The sequence below is a fragment of the Apis dorsata genome, unplaced genomic scaffold (assembly GCF_000469605.1).
Source record: "Apis dorsata unplaced genomic scaffold, Apis dorsata 1.3 scaffold_269, whole genome shotgun sequence".
NCBI lineage: Eukaryota > Metazoa > Arthropoda > Insecta > Hymenoptera > Apidae > Apis > Apis dorsata.
In genome coordinates this window covers 457,485-472,277 of record NW_006263547.1, presented here as the reverse complement: position 1 = coordinate 472,277, position 14,793 = coordinate 457,485, and the positions used below count along the sequence as shown (strand labels likewise).

General features: G+C 27.5%; 6 protein-coding genes across 10 annotated transcripts in view; 1 reads left to right on the top strand and 5 right to left on the bottom strand.

The window, feature by feature from the left end:
- LOC102677524 (multiple inositol polyphosphate phosphatase 1-like) overlaps window positions 1-5,021 on the bottom strand; it is a 7,114-nt gene extending 2,093 nt beyond the window's left edge. The window contains exons 1-6 of the mRNA XM_031510961.1: window positions 4,630-5,021; window positions 1,971-2,151; window positions 1,612-1,743; window positions 848-1,038; window positions 652-762; window positions 111-254 (exon numbers count right to left, since the gene is read on the bottom strand). Coding sequence (XP_031366821.1) covers window positions 111-254; window positions 652-762; window positions 848-1,038; window positions 1,612-1,743; window positions 1,971-2,130 — 738 coding nt within the window. The 5' untranslated portion in view covers window positions 2,131-2,151; window positions 4,630-5,021. The remainder of the gene's footprint in view (window positions 1-110; window positions 255-651; window positions 763-847; window positions 1,039-1,611; window positions 1,744-1,970; window positions 2,152-4,629) is intronic.
- The window catches only part of LOC102676515 (multiple inositol polyphosphate phosphatase 1-like), an 11,397-nt gene extending 2,128 nt beyond the window's left edge, over window positions 1-9,269 (bottom strand). The window contains exons 1-10 of one of the 4 annotated variants that reach the window (XM_006616600.2): window positions 9,166-9,269; window positions 8,711-9,067; window positions 8,345-8,551; window positions 8,137-8,262; window positions 7,854-8,047; window positions 7,651-7,773; window positions 7,409-7,568; window positions 7,116-7,326; window positions 6,686-6,895; window positions 6,088-6,602 (exon numbers count right to left, since the gene is read on the bottom strand). In XM_006616600.2, coding sequence (XP_006616663.1) covers window positions 6,452-6,602; window positions 6,686-6,895; window positions 7,116-7,326; window positions 7,409-7,568; window positions 7,651-7,773; window positions 7,854-8,047; window positions 8,137-8,262; window positions 8,345-8,513 — 1,344 coding nt within the window. In that variant the 5' untranslated portion in view covers window positions 8,514-8,551; window positions 8,711-9,067; window positions 9,166-9,269 and the 3' untranslated portion in view covers window positions 6,088-6,451. Of the gene's footprint in view, window positions 1-6,087; window positions 6,603-6,685; window positions 6,896-7,115; window positions 7,327-7,408; window positions 7,569-7,650; window positions 7,774-7,853; window positions 8,048-8,136; window positions 8,263-8,344; window positions 8,553-8,636; window positions 9,068-9,165 lie in introns of those variants that run through there. The other 3 variants (XR_004150655.1, XM_031510958.1, XM_031510959.1) reach the window with 3 other exon arrangements.
- Window positions 6,088-14,793, bottom strand: part of LOC102676863 (transmembrane protein 94) — a 26,344-nt gene continuing 17,638 nt past the window's right edge. For both annotated transcript variants that reach the window (XM_006616603.2, XM_006616605.2), the window contains one exon: window positions 6,088-6,398. The gene's annotated coding sequence lies outside the window, so the exon portion shown is untranslated. The remainder of the gene's footprint in view (window positions 6,399-14,793) is intronic.
- On the bottom strand, window positions 10,181-11,099 carry LOC102680389 (tctex1 domain-containing protein 1-like). Its single transcript, XM_006616731.2, has 3 exons — window positions 10,862-11,099; window positions 10,451-10,644; window positions 10,181-10,367 (listed from the first exon to the last, which is right to left on the bottom strand). The coding sequence occupies exons 1-3, from the start codon at window positions 10,898-10,900 to the stop codon at window positions 10,202-10,204; spliced, it is 399 nt and encodes a 132-aa protein (XP_006616794.1). The 5' UTR covers window positions 10,901-11,099; the 3' UTR covers window positions 10,181-10,201.
- LOC102676649 lies at window positions 12,513-14,009 on the bottom strand. The gene is made up of 5 exons (XM_006616601.2): window positions 13,801-14,009; window positions 13,372-13,592; window positions 13,221-13,308; window positions 12,907-13,137; window positions 12,513-12,839 (listed from the first exon to the last, which is right to left on the bottom strand). Exons 2-5 carry the CDS (start codon window positions 13,584-13,586, stop codon window positions 12,726-12,728), a joined length of 648 nt encoding a protein of 215 aa, XP_006616664.1. The 5' UTR covers window positions 13,587-13,592; window positions 13,801-14,009; the 3' UTR covers window positions 12,513-12,725.
- The window catches only part of LOC102680257 (GPI ethanolamine phosphate transferase 2), a 4,000-nt gene continuing 3,775 nt past the window's right edge, over window positions 14,569-14,793 (top strand). Inside the window, exon 1 of the mRNA XM_031510966.1 lies at window positions 14,569-14,793. Coding sequence (XP_031366826.1) covers window positions 14,654-14,793 — 140 coding nt within the window. The 5' untranslated portion in view covers window positions 14,569-14,653.

Sequence of the window (14,793 nt, the reverse complement as noted above, 5' to 3'; positions counted from 1 at the left end):
AAAAAAAAAAAAAAAAAAAAGAAAGAAAAGAAAATGATGGCACTCGACAAAACAGTTCGAAACGACAGTTCTGAAATTCTGAAATATGTTGTCTCTATTTAATTCTAACCTTTGGGAATGTCCGTGTAAAATCCGAGGCGTCGGCTCACGTTCTTCACGAGATTTTCGAAATCTTCGCTCTCCTCGAAGGCGATTACCTCCTCGTAGGAAGCGTTGTTGTATTCGTTGTCCCACGAATCGCACGTTTTGTACATCTATTAAGAGTGAAATCATTTTCTAAATTAAATTTTGATATTGTAAAATTCAATATTATTCAATTGTTCCATTAATTAAACAGTTAATGCATATTTTCTTGAGTTTTCTTTGAGTTTGTAGTACGTAATTGGAGATATTCATAATTTCATTTGTTCGCAATTTTATTCTCACTTTTCAAAGAATGAAATTAAATAATATTTCTTGATTTATAATTATCTTTAAAAATACGTTTAAAAAATATTTTTAAAATTCATTATTTACGTTATTATATATAAATTTCTAAAATTATTCCAATGACAACAACACAATTGATTAGATGATTCCATGGACGAAAATAGGAATGTAATTCATTTTTACTTAATTAATATAAATGTATTACACGTTTAATGTAATTACCGTGAGTAAAGTGTCATTATCTGGAACGTTTTCCACGTCTATGGCGTCTTTAACCTTGAACAATCCCTCCATAAACGCGCCTGAACTTGTATACGCATCGGATTCTTTAAACTGAAATAAATCAATCGAATTAATAAAATCGATAAATCGTTAGTTTTTTCCTCGTATAGCACATGGTACGTTTATTACCACGTACCACGTAATCTTGTTCAGTAATGTTCTCGTTCGATTGCAGAAGATGGGGAAAACTGCTTTGCAATCGTCTCGCGAGCAACCTCATATCCTCTACACCCTGCGGTGCCAGAACTTTCGCTCGTTGGATCATGAGATAATCGTTCTGCTTCCATTTTTTCAAATTTTCTAAATCTTTGTTGCACATGTGTCCATCTGTGAGAAAGAAAATGGAAAAATGAGGATTATTAAAAAAAAATTGGGCACGACCCAAGGATTCTTTTCTCTCGAAACAATTTTCGAAAAATTAAAAATTCAGTCTTTTCGAAGTCAAAAATTTCAAGAATTTCAAGAATTTAAAAAATTTTACAATGTAGTTTTGAGTATCGAGTAAATCAGGTTTCGATCCATTTCTAGTACTTTCGAAAGATTAATGATTCGAGATTAGACATGTTCCAATTCAAAGGGGGTTAATTCATGCGTGAACTCGATAAATCTAGGGTTAACTGTTGGAAATGTTATTGATTAACACGTAAAACGACGTATGGTGAAGATCGATACGAAAAAATGTCAATGACCTGAATTTGCGTGCAACTTTATACTTGCATTTGATTTAATGGGAACACTTTTTTCTCGAAACTTTTTCAATGAATAATAAAATACACGGCCGCGGATAAATATTAAAAATTGTGTACCTCTTTGGACCACTTTTCATCTTTTATATATATCTACTTTTTCAAAGATCGTTCTTATTTTTCATTAAAAAAAGAAACAGAAAATTATACTCACTGTTTCGTAATTCGTGATTATTAATTATTTCTTTTTGGAAATCTTTTAATTTGACCATTTCCATGATTTCTGACTTTGATGGGCATCGTGTACCATGTGTAACGAGCATCCAAATTTGCTTTGCTTGGCAATCTACGAAATATTTAAAATTTTTTCAATTTACTTGCAAAAATTAATCCCATAAAATTTATCCCATAAAGACATATTTTAATTATTTTTGTGAAAAAATTTAAAGAAGATCGATAAAATATCATTGTCTCGAAGTACAAATTTCAAAATTTCTGAATGAAAATTTAAATTAATTTTGTCAGAAATTGCATCCAGTATTGAGAATAATTTTAATTTATCATTGTACTTACTAAGCACGTCTTGAAGCCGGCCTTTGTGATAGACAAAATGGTAGGCAGTTTTAGTGCCCATGTATAAATACGGATCATTCTCTTCCTTAAAACAGTAATCAACATCACGCGCATAAACATGACTAATTAACAAAGTTAAGAATAGCGCGTATGCATTCATTTTGAAGTTTCACCGTTGAATCTGCGAATCAAGATTAAAACGTATCCTTAAATATTTCAATATTATAAACCGTCACAGATTTTTCTGAGAAAAATTCATCAAAAAATTTGTTTAAAACGAAAAAATTTGTTTAAACCTAATTAACTACTTTCTTTCCAATTATTATTATTATTATTAATATCTACTTTGACAGTTATATCGAAATATTTAATATTAGAAATTTTAATATATAAATATACGTTTCGATTGCAAAGAAAGACAACTGGGAGGATCGAACTCGCTCCTCAACTCTAAGAACTCATAAAACGGTTTTGTTTCATTGTGGTACAGCATGCAATAAACCTACATTTTCCTGTGCTGATGTCACATGTTACTTTACTACCGACTTTATAAATTATTAACAGCTAACTATATGTAAAATAGATCTTATGTAACCGTATCCTTCATTTTTTTATATAACCTTTTATATAAATTCATTGTACATACGCAACATCGAAAATTCAATTATTTATCCGCAATTTTAACGATTGTTAAAATTTCAAACCTGTTTTAAAGTATTATATCTCTCATATATAAATATCTCTTTGAAATTGCGTTAAAAATTAAAAGTATCTTTAATTTCTATTATTCGTAATCGAATTCGAAAATTTCATTTCGATCTTTCTCCACAAGAGAATCAAATGTTGCAGAGATATGAGAATAACTGATCGGAATATTTCTGGCGCCAAGGTTAAGGATAAACTGTGCACGTGAATGTGGAAGTTAAGATGTGTTCACGCATCTCACGCGTAATATTGCATAATTACGGGAGAGAGGACGCAATAAACAGGTTTTCTCAGAAGTTCTAGTCCCTCGCCTCGCGCGTTTACTATTTTTGCTTTTGACCATATAAAACATTTTTGTTCCGCTTTTGGATCCGAGATCTTTCTAATTTGCCAGACCATAGATATTAATTCTTCCCGCGCTGATTTTTCTTGAATAGCCATTTCGCGTGGCCATTTCGATCGCATGTTAAATAGAAGACGCGATAAGATGAATCGTACTTCTATAAGAAAAATAATAAAAGATGAAATATAAAAAAAAAATTTTAGGATAACGTTTAAATTACTCGAATTATTCTAATTGGATTTAATTATATTTTCGCGATAATTAAGAAACGAATTAAATTGAAATCAGTGGAATAAAATTTTTTTTAGGGATCATTAAGAACCTCATGAAGGCGGGATGCCTGTTGAAAAAGAGCAATTCAAGAATGAGTAAGTAAGGTTGACGATAATGCAATTGGTAGTGGTTAGATTAGCAAAGCCTTCTTTGAGGCTAATACGTCTACTTGGCCTACTTATAGTTAATGCCTTATGTCCGCGAGTGCAAAGCGTCGTGTATGCCTGGTACCGAGATCTGATTCTTCCGGAATACTTTGGCTATTACGTTAATCTTATTTCTTTCCTATATTTCGAACAATAATTTTCAAAAAAAATTTCGAGATCAGATTTTTAAATACCTCATCTTAAGTGACACACGAAAAAGAATATAATCTCAATTTTCACAAGAATATATATTTGTATAAATCTATTCTCATATATCAGGTTTCATTATATTTGATTATTTGAAAGGAACACAAAGGATGATCTAAAAATAAGGAAAGTTACATTGGAAAATTTAAAGGTATAAAATATCCAAACAAAATATATTTTATAGTATTTGAAGAGTGAATACTTGGATCTTTATTTCAATTTCTGTAGCTATATATATATAAAAATTAAATTTAAATAAATATCCGCGTTCACGGTCATTACATTTATATAAACCTAATAATGTACCTGCTATTAAAATTTTTTTCCAATCTTTAAACGAGTTAATACTGTAATGGAATATTTATGTAACACTGCATAATGATAGGAAATAACGAAATAAGAGAAATAAATTTTTCAGACAAAGAGACATCTGGTACTTTATTGCGAAGTTAATTGCATTGTCATCTCCTCGCTCGATCTGTCCAATATGAATCATAGCAGAAGACATAATAAAACAGACTGTTGTCGAATATATCGTATTTGTTAATTGCGAGCAAAAATAGAAAATGTAGTAAATGTCACGGTTGGTGATTCCCATTATTCTTTAACTATTTAATCATTCAGAGACGAGTTTATTTATTTAAATGAAATTCCTGCTAGATAAGCATTCCATTGAAAATTGAACGAAACGAATTTCATTCCAGTACTGTTCTCACGACCTACCACACTTTATTTCAATTAAAACCTTATCTCTCGTCATATTGTTTCATAAATGTTAAAAAAGGCAAAAAAAAAAAAAAAATAAGCATAAAATTATTAAAAATTTGAAATAATTCTTTGAAACGCAAGGAAAGAGAGGTAAGAATAAATCCCACGATAAAAAATTTTAAGAAGGACGCAATTAAAATTTAAATTAAAAATTGTTGTTGCATCGAATAAAAGTATCATCAAGTATGAGAGAAAAATTCTCTAGTGAAAAAATTACCTAGAGCGAGTCTTCGAAGCCAAACTTCACGCCCTGTTTCGGCGCATTAAATCCCTGGAAAAAGTTGGAAAGAGAGAGTGCGGGCGACAGTAATATTCACTTTTCCCCGATCGTAATAATCTCTTTGTTCGAATCCAAGCAAATCGTATCCTACGAATGTTTTACAAACACCTCGACGCGATCGATCCTCGAATCTTACGATCGTTCCCTTTTCATTACGTGCTTCCTTCCGATTAACGCGTACGAGTCACGAGAATTCGAGGACCCCCTTCTTAATATAACTCGCGCGATAAAAAAATTTCCAACTAATTTCCCGATTAATTTTCATTCATTTTATCTTTTAATAATTCAAACTGTAGATCGAACTCGAGCAACTTCTTCGAATCTCGATCAATTCTTCTCTTTGACGAACTGTTATATTCCCGCTAAGACGATTATATCACTGTATCACTTACTCCTTTTCAAATATGAATCGAAATCGTGAAAGAGATCGCGATACCACCTCTCGTGGCGGCAGCTCGTGTGCCACTGGCGTAAGGTCGTCGAGCCTCGTTGCTCCTAGCTTGTACTGTAAAAGTCGTATAGTTTCAGTGTACAGTATACGATTAATGTACGTAGCCTTTGATACTTCCCCGATTCAACTTGGTGTTTCGCGTGTTCTATAAAATCGTAAAGGTCCGTCACTTTGAGCACGCGCGATCGATAATATAAGGTAAGGAAAACATAACCGTCCAAACTTTGTTCGAAACGCATCTACCATTATTACGAGTTCTTTTAAGGGATTGGCACGAGCGAAAAGAGAAGGATATTCATGGAATTTAATTCTTAAGCGGATCCTTAAATTAAATCCGTCAAAAAAATTAAAAATTTCTTTGATTTTGTTTCGGGAAATAGAAATTTAAATTTTGAGCTTTGTTAGTTTATTATTTCTTTGTTTTAAAGAAAGAGGAATTTTTGAAGGAATATTGTCTCTCGATTGATTTTGCAATTATTTCGTCGCGATGGATTTGATGATTTTTGAAATTGAAATTATAATTTCTTTTTTTTCCTTTCAAAATGGTTGATTTTCAAAGTTTTTAATTTTTACTTTTCATTTAAGAGAATATTTTGAATATTACAGTATCATCCATTGCAACGTTTAAGTATATACACACCTATTGTGAACAGCATTGGTCACGGTAGTTCAGGTGTCACTGACATAAGGTCGTCAAGCTTCGATGCTTCCAATATGTACAGTCTATTTCGTACGCTGCTAAAACTACGTAATAATCACGAGAATCGAAAAAAAATAATATTATGGTACGAAGAATATTTATCTCGAAATTGATTAAGATAAAGTGACATATGATAGAATAATAATTAGAAATATAAATTACCATTAAAATACATGGTAAATTATAAGATAATTAACTAAAAATCAAATCGTATAATTTATTAAAGAAGGTTGTATAAAATATATCATATAAAACAACTTATTTAATACATTAACCCTGATATTCTAAATTTGTGTGGCACATAAATTACATTTGTAAAAATCTGTGAATTGGATTAAAGAAATAAAAGAAATAACTATCAAACAATACGCACGAATTAAAATCTCCAAAGATGGGGCATAATAATTTCAACGATAATGCAAAGTGAACGTGACTAAATTTGAAAGTGTCATAACGTATGACCGTATCGTTCATCATGCCAGCTTCGTATGACAGTAATATAAGGTCGCCGTCATAGCTTCGTTGATTTCAACGTGTACATATACGTTCAGGTATCTTTCACGTGACGTTTGTCATACGATGATTTTAAAACAAAAATTTAACGATAATTACATGTCATTTTTATCCATTTCACAGTTGATCGCAATATTCTTCAATATCCTCTTGAAATGAGTCCATTCGCACGTGCCTCGGGGGCATCCTTCGAAATCTAATGGTCTCTCGTTTAAATAAAGTTTCACCTTGAAACCTTTATCGCATCTGAAAGTAATATTGGAACGAGATAATAAAATAAATAACGGATAATAAGTAAATTAATGATTAAAACGAGGCTTGAAACGTACTTATAAAAAATGGCCGCTAAATTCGCAGCGAATGGCGTCAGATTCGCTGTGTACCATTTTCTTGTTTTCGCCTTATCGATGTTCGTATCGTGTACCAAAGGCTCCGAGTCTTTCGCGTATCCCAACGTGGACAGGAGCAATTGAAGAGCAGCACTGTGGGTGAAATAAAAAATACCTTTCGGTTCGTCCTTATTTCCATTTTCCAAATTTCTGAAAAAAAAAACGATAATGTTATTTATTACGATATTGAATATTTTTTTTTTTCTGCATATAAGAGATGAGATGTTTGTGATGTTACAGGCACGTGAAATTCTTTATTTAATTAATATTAATTATTATTTACTATAATATAAGGATCTTATTATGCAAATTCGTTGACTTTTCTCTCTCCTCCCTCCCCGAGATATCCAATACGATTATATACACTTACGAAAAATGATTGAAGAGATCCTTCAACGGTGGACACCCAACATCGTTTCTCATTTGCTGACCATAACCGTAAAGATAATAAAAATACATATCATCCCTGTACTGAAACCATTCTATATCTTCCTTTGTAAACGGGGCGCACCAGGGAGATTTTTCGTTGATGTACCAAGCGCTCTCGAACAGGCAAATGGTGTACACGTCTTCGATTTGAGCTAAATAAATTTTGATCAATGAATTGAATAAAAGAATTTATTCATTCGAAACAATATAAATTAATAAGATAAGATATTGTACTGAAAACTTCTTCCGATATATTGTTTGACAAGCCAAGCCGTTGACTAATATTGTTCATCATTTCATTGTATTCATCGCTTTGTGTTAATTCATCACTTTCAGCCCACATCTCTGTTGTGTTAGCCGTTTCGTTCAAATATGGTTCATAAATTTTGTAATACTGAAAATGATTAATTAATTGATTTATATATACCTATGAAAAAAAACTTAAAATTTAGATGATATTATTATGTATAATATACTTGTAACAGAGTGTCTTGAGGGATTCCTACAACTTTTATATTGTTGAAGGTTACGTTGTTAAAAAGGCCTTTGATGAAGTTTTCCATGCTAGCTACTGTTCGTTGAGTTTTCGTCGATCTAAACTGTGAAAAATCGAAAAAAAAAAAATGGATATTAATTATTTAATTTCTTTAATCGTGAATATTATGTTTGAGAAAATTACTTGATACAGTTTCTCCAAACTGTTGCTTGAACGAGATTGGAAAAGTTCCGGGAAATAATTCTTAAATCGTAAGCCAAGGAAAAACATGTCTTGTTTACCCTGCTTTGTCAATCGTGCAGCCTTTTTCTTTTGTAGAGGTCTATATCCGTCCCACTCTTTTATTCTGTTAAAATCTTTTTCGCACAATTTGCAATCTGTAGAATATAAGTAATAAGCATTGTGCAAAAATCAAAAGCCACGATATAAAACGATAAAAAAATATCAAAGATAAATTGAAACTAACTGTCGTGGTTCTCGATGATAGCACGTTGAATCTGTGGCAAGTCATTTTTTAATTTTTTAATCCAATGTTTGCCGGTATTCCGAGTTCCGTGTCTAAGTATCATCCAAATTTGCAATGGTTTGCAATCTGTGAAAAGAGAAGAGAGAGAGAGAGAAATCGTGATTTGTGTATTACATGTGTAAACGTGAGGTGATAATTTGTTACTCACTTGGCATTTTGGAATCGGTTATGATACCATGAACGTGCTCATAAGCAGTTTTCGTGCTGAACAACAAAAAGGGATTTCGATCGTCAACGTAACAATATTCGCTTAAAGCTAAATGATTTTCCAAACAAAAAATTGCGATCAATATCGCAAAGATTTTCGCACTTGACATTATATTTTTCTTTAGGAAAGAAGCTATTCTGTAAATATCTGAAACATGAAAGAGACATAATGTGTGAATAATTGTAATCGATGGACATATCTGTTAATATCGAAAAAGAATAAAGAATTAAAGATATTTTTTTTTCGCAAAAATGATACAGTTACAAGCTATCGTTTCAATCGTTGTTCAAACACTACTTCACTCACCTTCGATGATTAAGTGACTCGATCGTGTGTTCTCCTCTTTTATAAGAGAGAGCCTATCAGCAGCTTTGGATCTTAACGCTTCGCATAAGATTCAAATGAATATTTTCAAACGTGTACTAAGATTGTTAGCATGTATATAATATATGTATATATATATATGTATATTTCTAAAATGATGAGAAGAATCGACCTATAATGGGAGAAGAATTATGCGTTTCTATTTAAAAAGTAGCAAATATTGATTACACATAGCATTGCATTTATAAAGAAAATATTTTCCCGCGGATATAATATCCTTTGAATCATTCATCTTTTTCTTTTGGTATTTTATTATAACTGCATAACGGAGAAATAGATCTGAAACAATTGCAAGGATGTAATACGTATTGTTATATGTTATTATTGAGAATCTTTTAAAAAAATTAAAAAATTTAAAATAGTTTTCAAATGCTTACCTGACTTCGAACACATCACACATTTTATATCTGCTACGTCAATGAGTGATCGATTTCAAGACAAGATTCCACGAAATTTCAAGTATATGCATATGTATGTAGGTATAAATATATAGATAATAATAAAAGTCAGCACGTGCATTGATTTAATCATATGTTTAATTATATTTCTTCGATTATTTCTCTGAAGTGAAATCTTTTTCAATAATTGATTCGTTTAATTAATTAATTTTATTCAATTCATTGAATTTCTGTAGATAATGAAATCAAAGATTTTCATTTAATTTTTTACAATTTTCAAGATTATATTGTAAAATGTTCAATTTATCGATCTACACCAACGTGTGATTTCAATATCAATATGTTTATCAAGATATTTAAGATATAAGTTTTAAATATAATGATTTTATGAGATAACCATTGAGATATGTAACAAATTTAATTTAGAATAATTTATCTATAATAATAATAATTTTATTATATATTTCTACTTTATATCTATTGTGTTATATTTAGAAAAAGTTGTTTTGATAAACTACATGAGATACTTTAGAGTGCAATAATGTGTATCAGTAAGAAATTTAATTAATTCTTTGATTTTATTAATTATAAAAAACACAATGGGAAATAACAAGATTGCGCAAAATGCGCAATAAAATTGTAAATGAATAAGTGATTAGGTGAATAAATTACTAGAATGTTTTTGATTCCGAAAATTTTTGATTCAGAAAAATTCTGATGATGATTTTCTTGTTGACACAATAATCGGTAGAAGATAAATGAATATATGATTAAATCAATGCATGCACACACGTATTGATTCTTATTATTATTATCCACATACATATATATTTAAAATTTCCCGAAATCTTATGCCCAAATCTACCATCCATTGACGTTGGCGACACATGTAAAACATGATCAAAATCAAATAAGTAGGTTACAAATTTTTTCATTTGTTCCCTAATATATTTTTATTAACATGTATAAGTAGCCATGAAATAATAGCAGAGAATTAATATTAAAATATTAACGTTTATTCGTAATAAATTCCAAATGCAAAACAATAAGCGTAAAATGTTCGAGCTTCATATGTAAATGTAGAATAATTATCTCTCTCGGTGTCCGCAAGAAATCCCATAATTGATTGTATACCTTGATTCGCTTTCTCTATGATGGTTAGATTGACCACGATTTTATATCTGAAGAAAAATTAATTTAAAATATTTAAATTATTAATTTTTTAATCATACAAAATATCATTATATTTAAATTAAAAATATACCGATCAAAGTTCAAATTTTTTATTTTTTCTCTGATATCGGTGGCTACTGACTCACAAATTTTCGAGCATTCCGTACCATCATAAGAGATATCTTCTAGCTTATTTATCATTATCATCTTTACAATCTTATCCACTGGATCTACTTTAAAAGGATTATAAGCATTCAAACGATAAGTGTTCTGATATTTTGGCGCCTATGGAAATAAAAAAAAAACAAATAGTGTATATATGTTATTGAATTAATCATACAATCATTAAGTAATTTTAATTTAATTTGTTTGTATACTATGAAGAATGGTAATTAAAAAATTAAAAAGATTAGGTAAAAAATATTATTGAACAAAATATCTATAATATTTTAGATATAATATAATAAATATAATAAAAAATGAAGTAAAATTATTTTCTTACCTCGCGTTCATTTTCTTGATTCGTAAGATGACTATCCATATTTCAAAAATGAAATATATTAAATAAAATATAGAATTAAAAATATAAATATTCCATTTAAAATGTACTAAAATTTATATTTGGTAATAAAAAATTGTATTGGTAATTAATAATTTTTAAATTTGAAAATATTGGAATCATAGAGATACTTATACAGTACAATCTTATATAGTTACTTAGAAACGAAACTAAACAATGTTGATTGATCAATCTTATGCTAAAATAAAATCAATAAATATATTATATTTGTATTGAATATTTATATAACGAGAATATAAATAAAAAAGAAATATATTCTCTTTGTATGGGATACTATCATTTTCATTTTTCATTTTTCATTTTATAAAATAATTATTGAAAAATATTTTTTTTTTATACTTTGAAATTATTTATAAAGAAAATATTCGCATTAACTCTTCAAATTAATTCTCAAAATCATTTTTAATATTGTAAAAAATAAATAAGAATACTTAAGAAATAAATAAGAAACATTCAAATCAATATCGATTTATGCGATATATCGAATCGATTTAAATTATCGAAATATTGCGAGGTTATAATTAAGAAACCGCGCTTTCTTAAAATATCAGTCTATCTTTGACTAATATAAATAGCATTATTTAATGTAAAATATTATTTTTTTGTATAAATATTTTTTGTACTTCAGTGTGTAATTTGAATTAAACAAAAAGTTATTATTTTTAAATAAAGCATAATTTGAATTATGAAAAAATTGATAGTATCAAGGTTAGTGAACTATCATCAATTTAATTAGTGGATATTATTTATGTATTTTATAATTTTTTATAAAATTATCTAAAGTAACGTGTATAATCAAACAATTAATGTATACTTTTAAAAATTGATTTATTTTGATATTATTAACTTTGCCAATAATTTTGCCAGTTTTGTATTTCCATAGAATAATAGTAAAAAGAAAAAAAAAGCATATAATTATATAATTTCTGATATCTTTTTTTTCTGATATTATTTTTGATAATAATAAATTATAAAATTTCCGTTTAATTAAATAATTCATGCATTTTTTCTATCTTGTAATATATTTAAAGATTTACATCAATTTAATTAGTTAAATAAAATAAATTATGACAGATCGACAATTCTTTGATTTTCGTTTTACATTATTTCAATTTTACAACTGTGAATTTAATTCATATGTAATTTAATATAACAATATTTAAAATCTTTTTATTAATTGAATACACATAAATTTCTTAATATTAGTTACAAATGTTATACATGTGTAACTTTAGTAGAAGCAATTACACCAAGATATAAATTTTTATATTTAAATATTTAAAAAATTTATTTAAATATTATTAGTATAAAAAGCGTTATTAAATAAATTTTAGCATTTTATTTTGAAAACAAAAATATAATATAAATAAATGAAAAAAAAACAAAATTATAATATAAATATAGAAAGATACATTCATGTGATATTTAGTATGGAAATAAGAATTTTATAATTTGCATTATAAAATTATATCTTATTTTTATTTAATGAAATAAAATATATTTAGCATAAAAAAATTTTTATGCTAAATGTGAAACATGAATGTATCTCTTATTTAATAATATATTTCATTTTTGCATGATGTCATTTGACATTACTTAAATACTAATACACAAAATATAGATTTGTGCTACTTTACTCTACATGGAGATCAATGTCTACTGACACAATAAAAGAATTTTGTGTCAATTTTGGAACCTTATTTTTGTTTTTTAATTAATAAACATATTTAGTAACAAAAACAGTTACAAAGATACATCTTTTCATGCATAAAATTCATTAATTATTCTAAGACAACAATTCAACTTCAGCTTGAATATTTTGTCGTGCTTGTTCTTCATATTTTTCACGAAATTCTTTTGTGGCAAAAATATTTGGAATTTGCACAAAATTCTGCAATACCTAATTTATTTAAAATAAATAATTAGGAAATAATTTAATATAAAATTAGGATATATTTAATTATTACCTTCAAACGTAATGCAGTATACATTGGTTCACTAAGAAAACAATATTCTCCACGTATTTTTTCTCTATATTCTGCATAATTTTCTGGAGAAGAACCTAACACAGCCATGTCCAAATCTAAAAAGTAATGAGCATCTTCACCACCAAAGGCACCACCAATTTTATGTGCATCAGTACTATGTGTTGCAGCTACTTTCAAAAGTTCACAAGTTTCTTTCCTTAATACTGCATCCTATGTAAAAAATAAAATAAAGAGTTTAATATTCATTTATTCATTAAGAGAATAACAATTTGATATTGTAAAATAATAATTACAGTAGGAATTTCAGCTTCATCTGCAAATGTATTAAAATGCTCTAAATTTTTGTTTTCACCATCTAATGCTTTTGGATCATATTCAAAGCTATAACACAATTACAATTTTATTTCATATCTTTTTCTCATTCCAATTTATGTTGTTACTTACTTTTGAAAAAATAAGGCAAGAAGCACAGCTTGAGGATTTTTTAAGTTATCTTTAATTTCATAATAACAATTCAATTTATCACGAAGAGAATCTAGATTATGATAAGTACGTTTTTCTTCTGAATAAGCTTCTTGGAGTTTTGTGAACCATGTATCACAGATATCACTATCCAAACCATCAATTGCTTCTTTCCAACTTTCTTCTATTGATGCCATTTCTCTCTGGAATTTTATATATATAAATATTTCTTAAAATATTTTCACCTAAAAAATTGTTCAATTTTAATTTTTTAATTATTGTAAATCAAATATGTAATTTAAAATTTAAAGACAGTAAAATGTTTTTGTATACAAAGAAATAATAATATATATTATAGAAATGAAATAAAATTTTTTAAAAAAGGAAAAGATATTATCTTCATGTACTTACAATATATTAAAAGATTCAAACAATTTGATAGTTCAACTTAGACAAAAAGTAAGAAATTGTGCTACATTGAAATTCTGATTACCGAAACATAATGCGTCGCTGCGAGTACTCGCTGACTGAGTGAATTCTACTTGATAAAATAAAGTCTACTTCCATTTATTGATCGGATTGTGTTCGACTTTTATCAACGAAATACAGCGTGATTTGTAATTATCACTGTTTGCATAAAATATTGTAATTGAATTTTTCAAAATATTTAATTAGTTATAAGCAATTTTAAAAAATTGTGAAGTGTGAGTTTCAAGTAAAATTTTAATCTTTTTATTCATAAAAAAAATTTATATTTAATTGCATCAAATTCATAACTAGTTGGTAACCCTTGCCGAATATTTTTGGCTTTTTCTTGAAAGAAATATATATTCTTAAATAATAATTAGAATTATGCAATAATTTTTTTATTTTTATTATTGAATACATTAATTTGTTTACATGTTTATAGTTTCAAAAAATTGAAGCATAATATACTACTACTATTATTTGTTTTAAAATTTACCGCCATTACGAAAGCAAGAAATTAATATACTCTTATAAGATATGGAAATCTTTAATGTAATTTAAAATAATTTTCATAAATATTTTATGTTTATAAACAAAATAATGATATGAAAATATAAATTGTGATATTTTTTTAATGGAGAAATGAAAATTGAAAAAATATAGTTAAAAATTTATTATATTTTTTTTAATAGTTTAACCTTAAAAAGCTTAAATTTTTTACGTGATAAAAAATGAGAGATAATTATAAATTAAATTATTTTGTGATGGCAGATTTTTTTTAGTTATAGGAAAAGAAATGAATAAAAATATAATATTATTATATATAGTTTTTATTGGGCCTTTCTTTATTGCCTTATTTTTATATGGGTTTTTTCCTTTAATAAATTATGATAATACTAAAGCCACACAAGATAATATACCAAAGTCTATAGAAAA

What these genes read in the sequence shown, in the direction of transcription:
- LOC102680389 (XM_006616731.2), bottom strand. Translation starts at nt 10,900, where the DNA reads ATGGATAGTCATCTTACGAATCAAGAAAATGAACGCGAG. An exon ending in ATCAAGAAAATGAACGCGAG is followed by an intron (nt 10,645 to 10,861) that starts GTAAGAAAATAA and finishes TTATTTCCATAG; the next exon opens with GCGCCAAAATATCAGAACAC. An exon ending in AAAAATTTGAACTTTGATCG is followed by an intron (nt 10,368 to 10,450) that starts GTATATTTTTAA and finishes ATTTTTCTTCAG; the next exon opens with ATATAAAATCGTGGTCAATC.
- LOC102676649 (XM_006616601.2), bottom strand. Translation starts at nt 13,586, where the DNA reads ATGGCATCAATAGAAGAAAGTTGGAAAGAAGCAATTGATGGTTTGGAT. An exon ending in CTTGCCTTATTTTTTCAAAA is followed by an intron (nt 13,309 to 13,371) that starts GTAAGTAACAAC and finishes ATTGTGTTATAG; the next exon opens with CTTTGAATATGATCCAAAAG. An exon ending in ATACTGCATTACGTTTGAAG is followed by an intron (nt 12,840 to 12,906) that starts GTAATAATTAAA and finishes TAAATAAATTAG; the next exon opens with GTATTGCAGAATTTTGTGCA.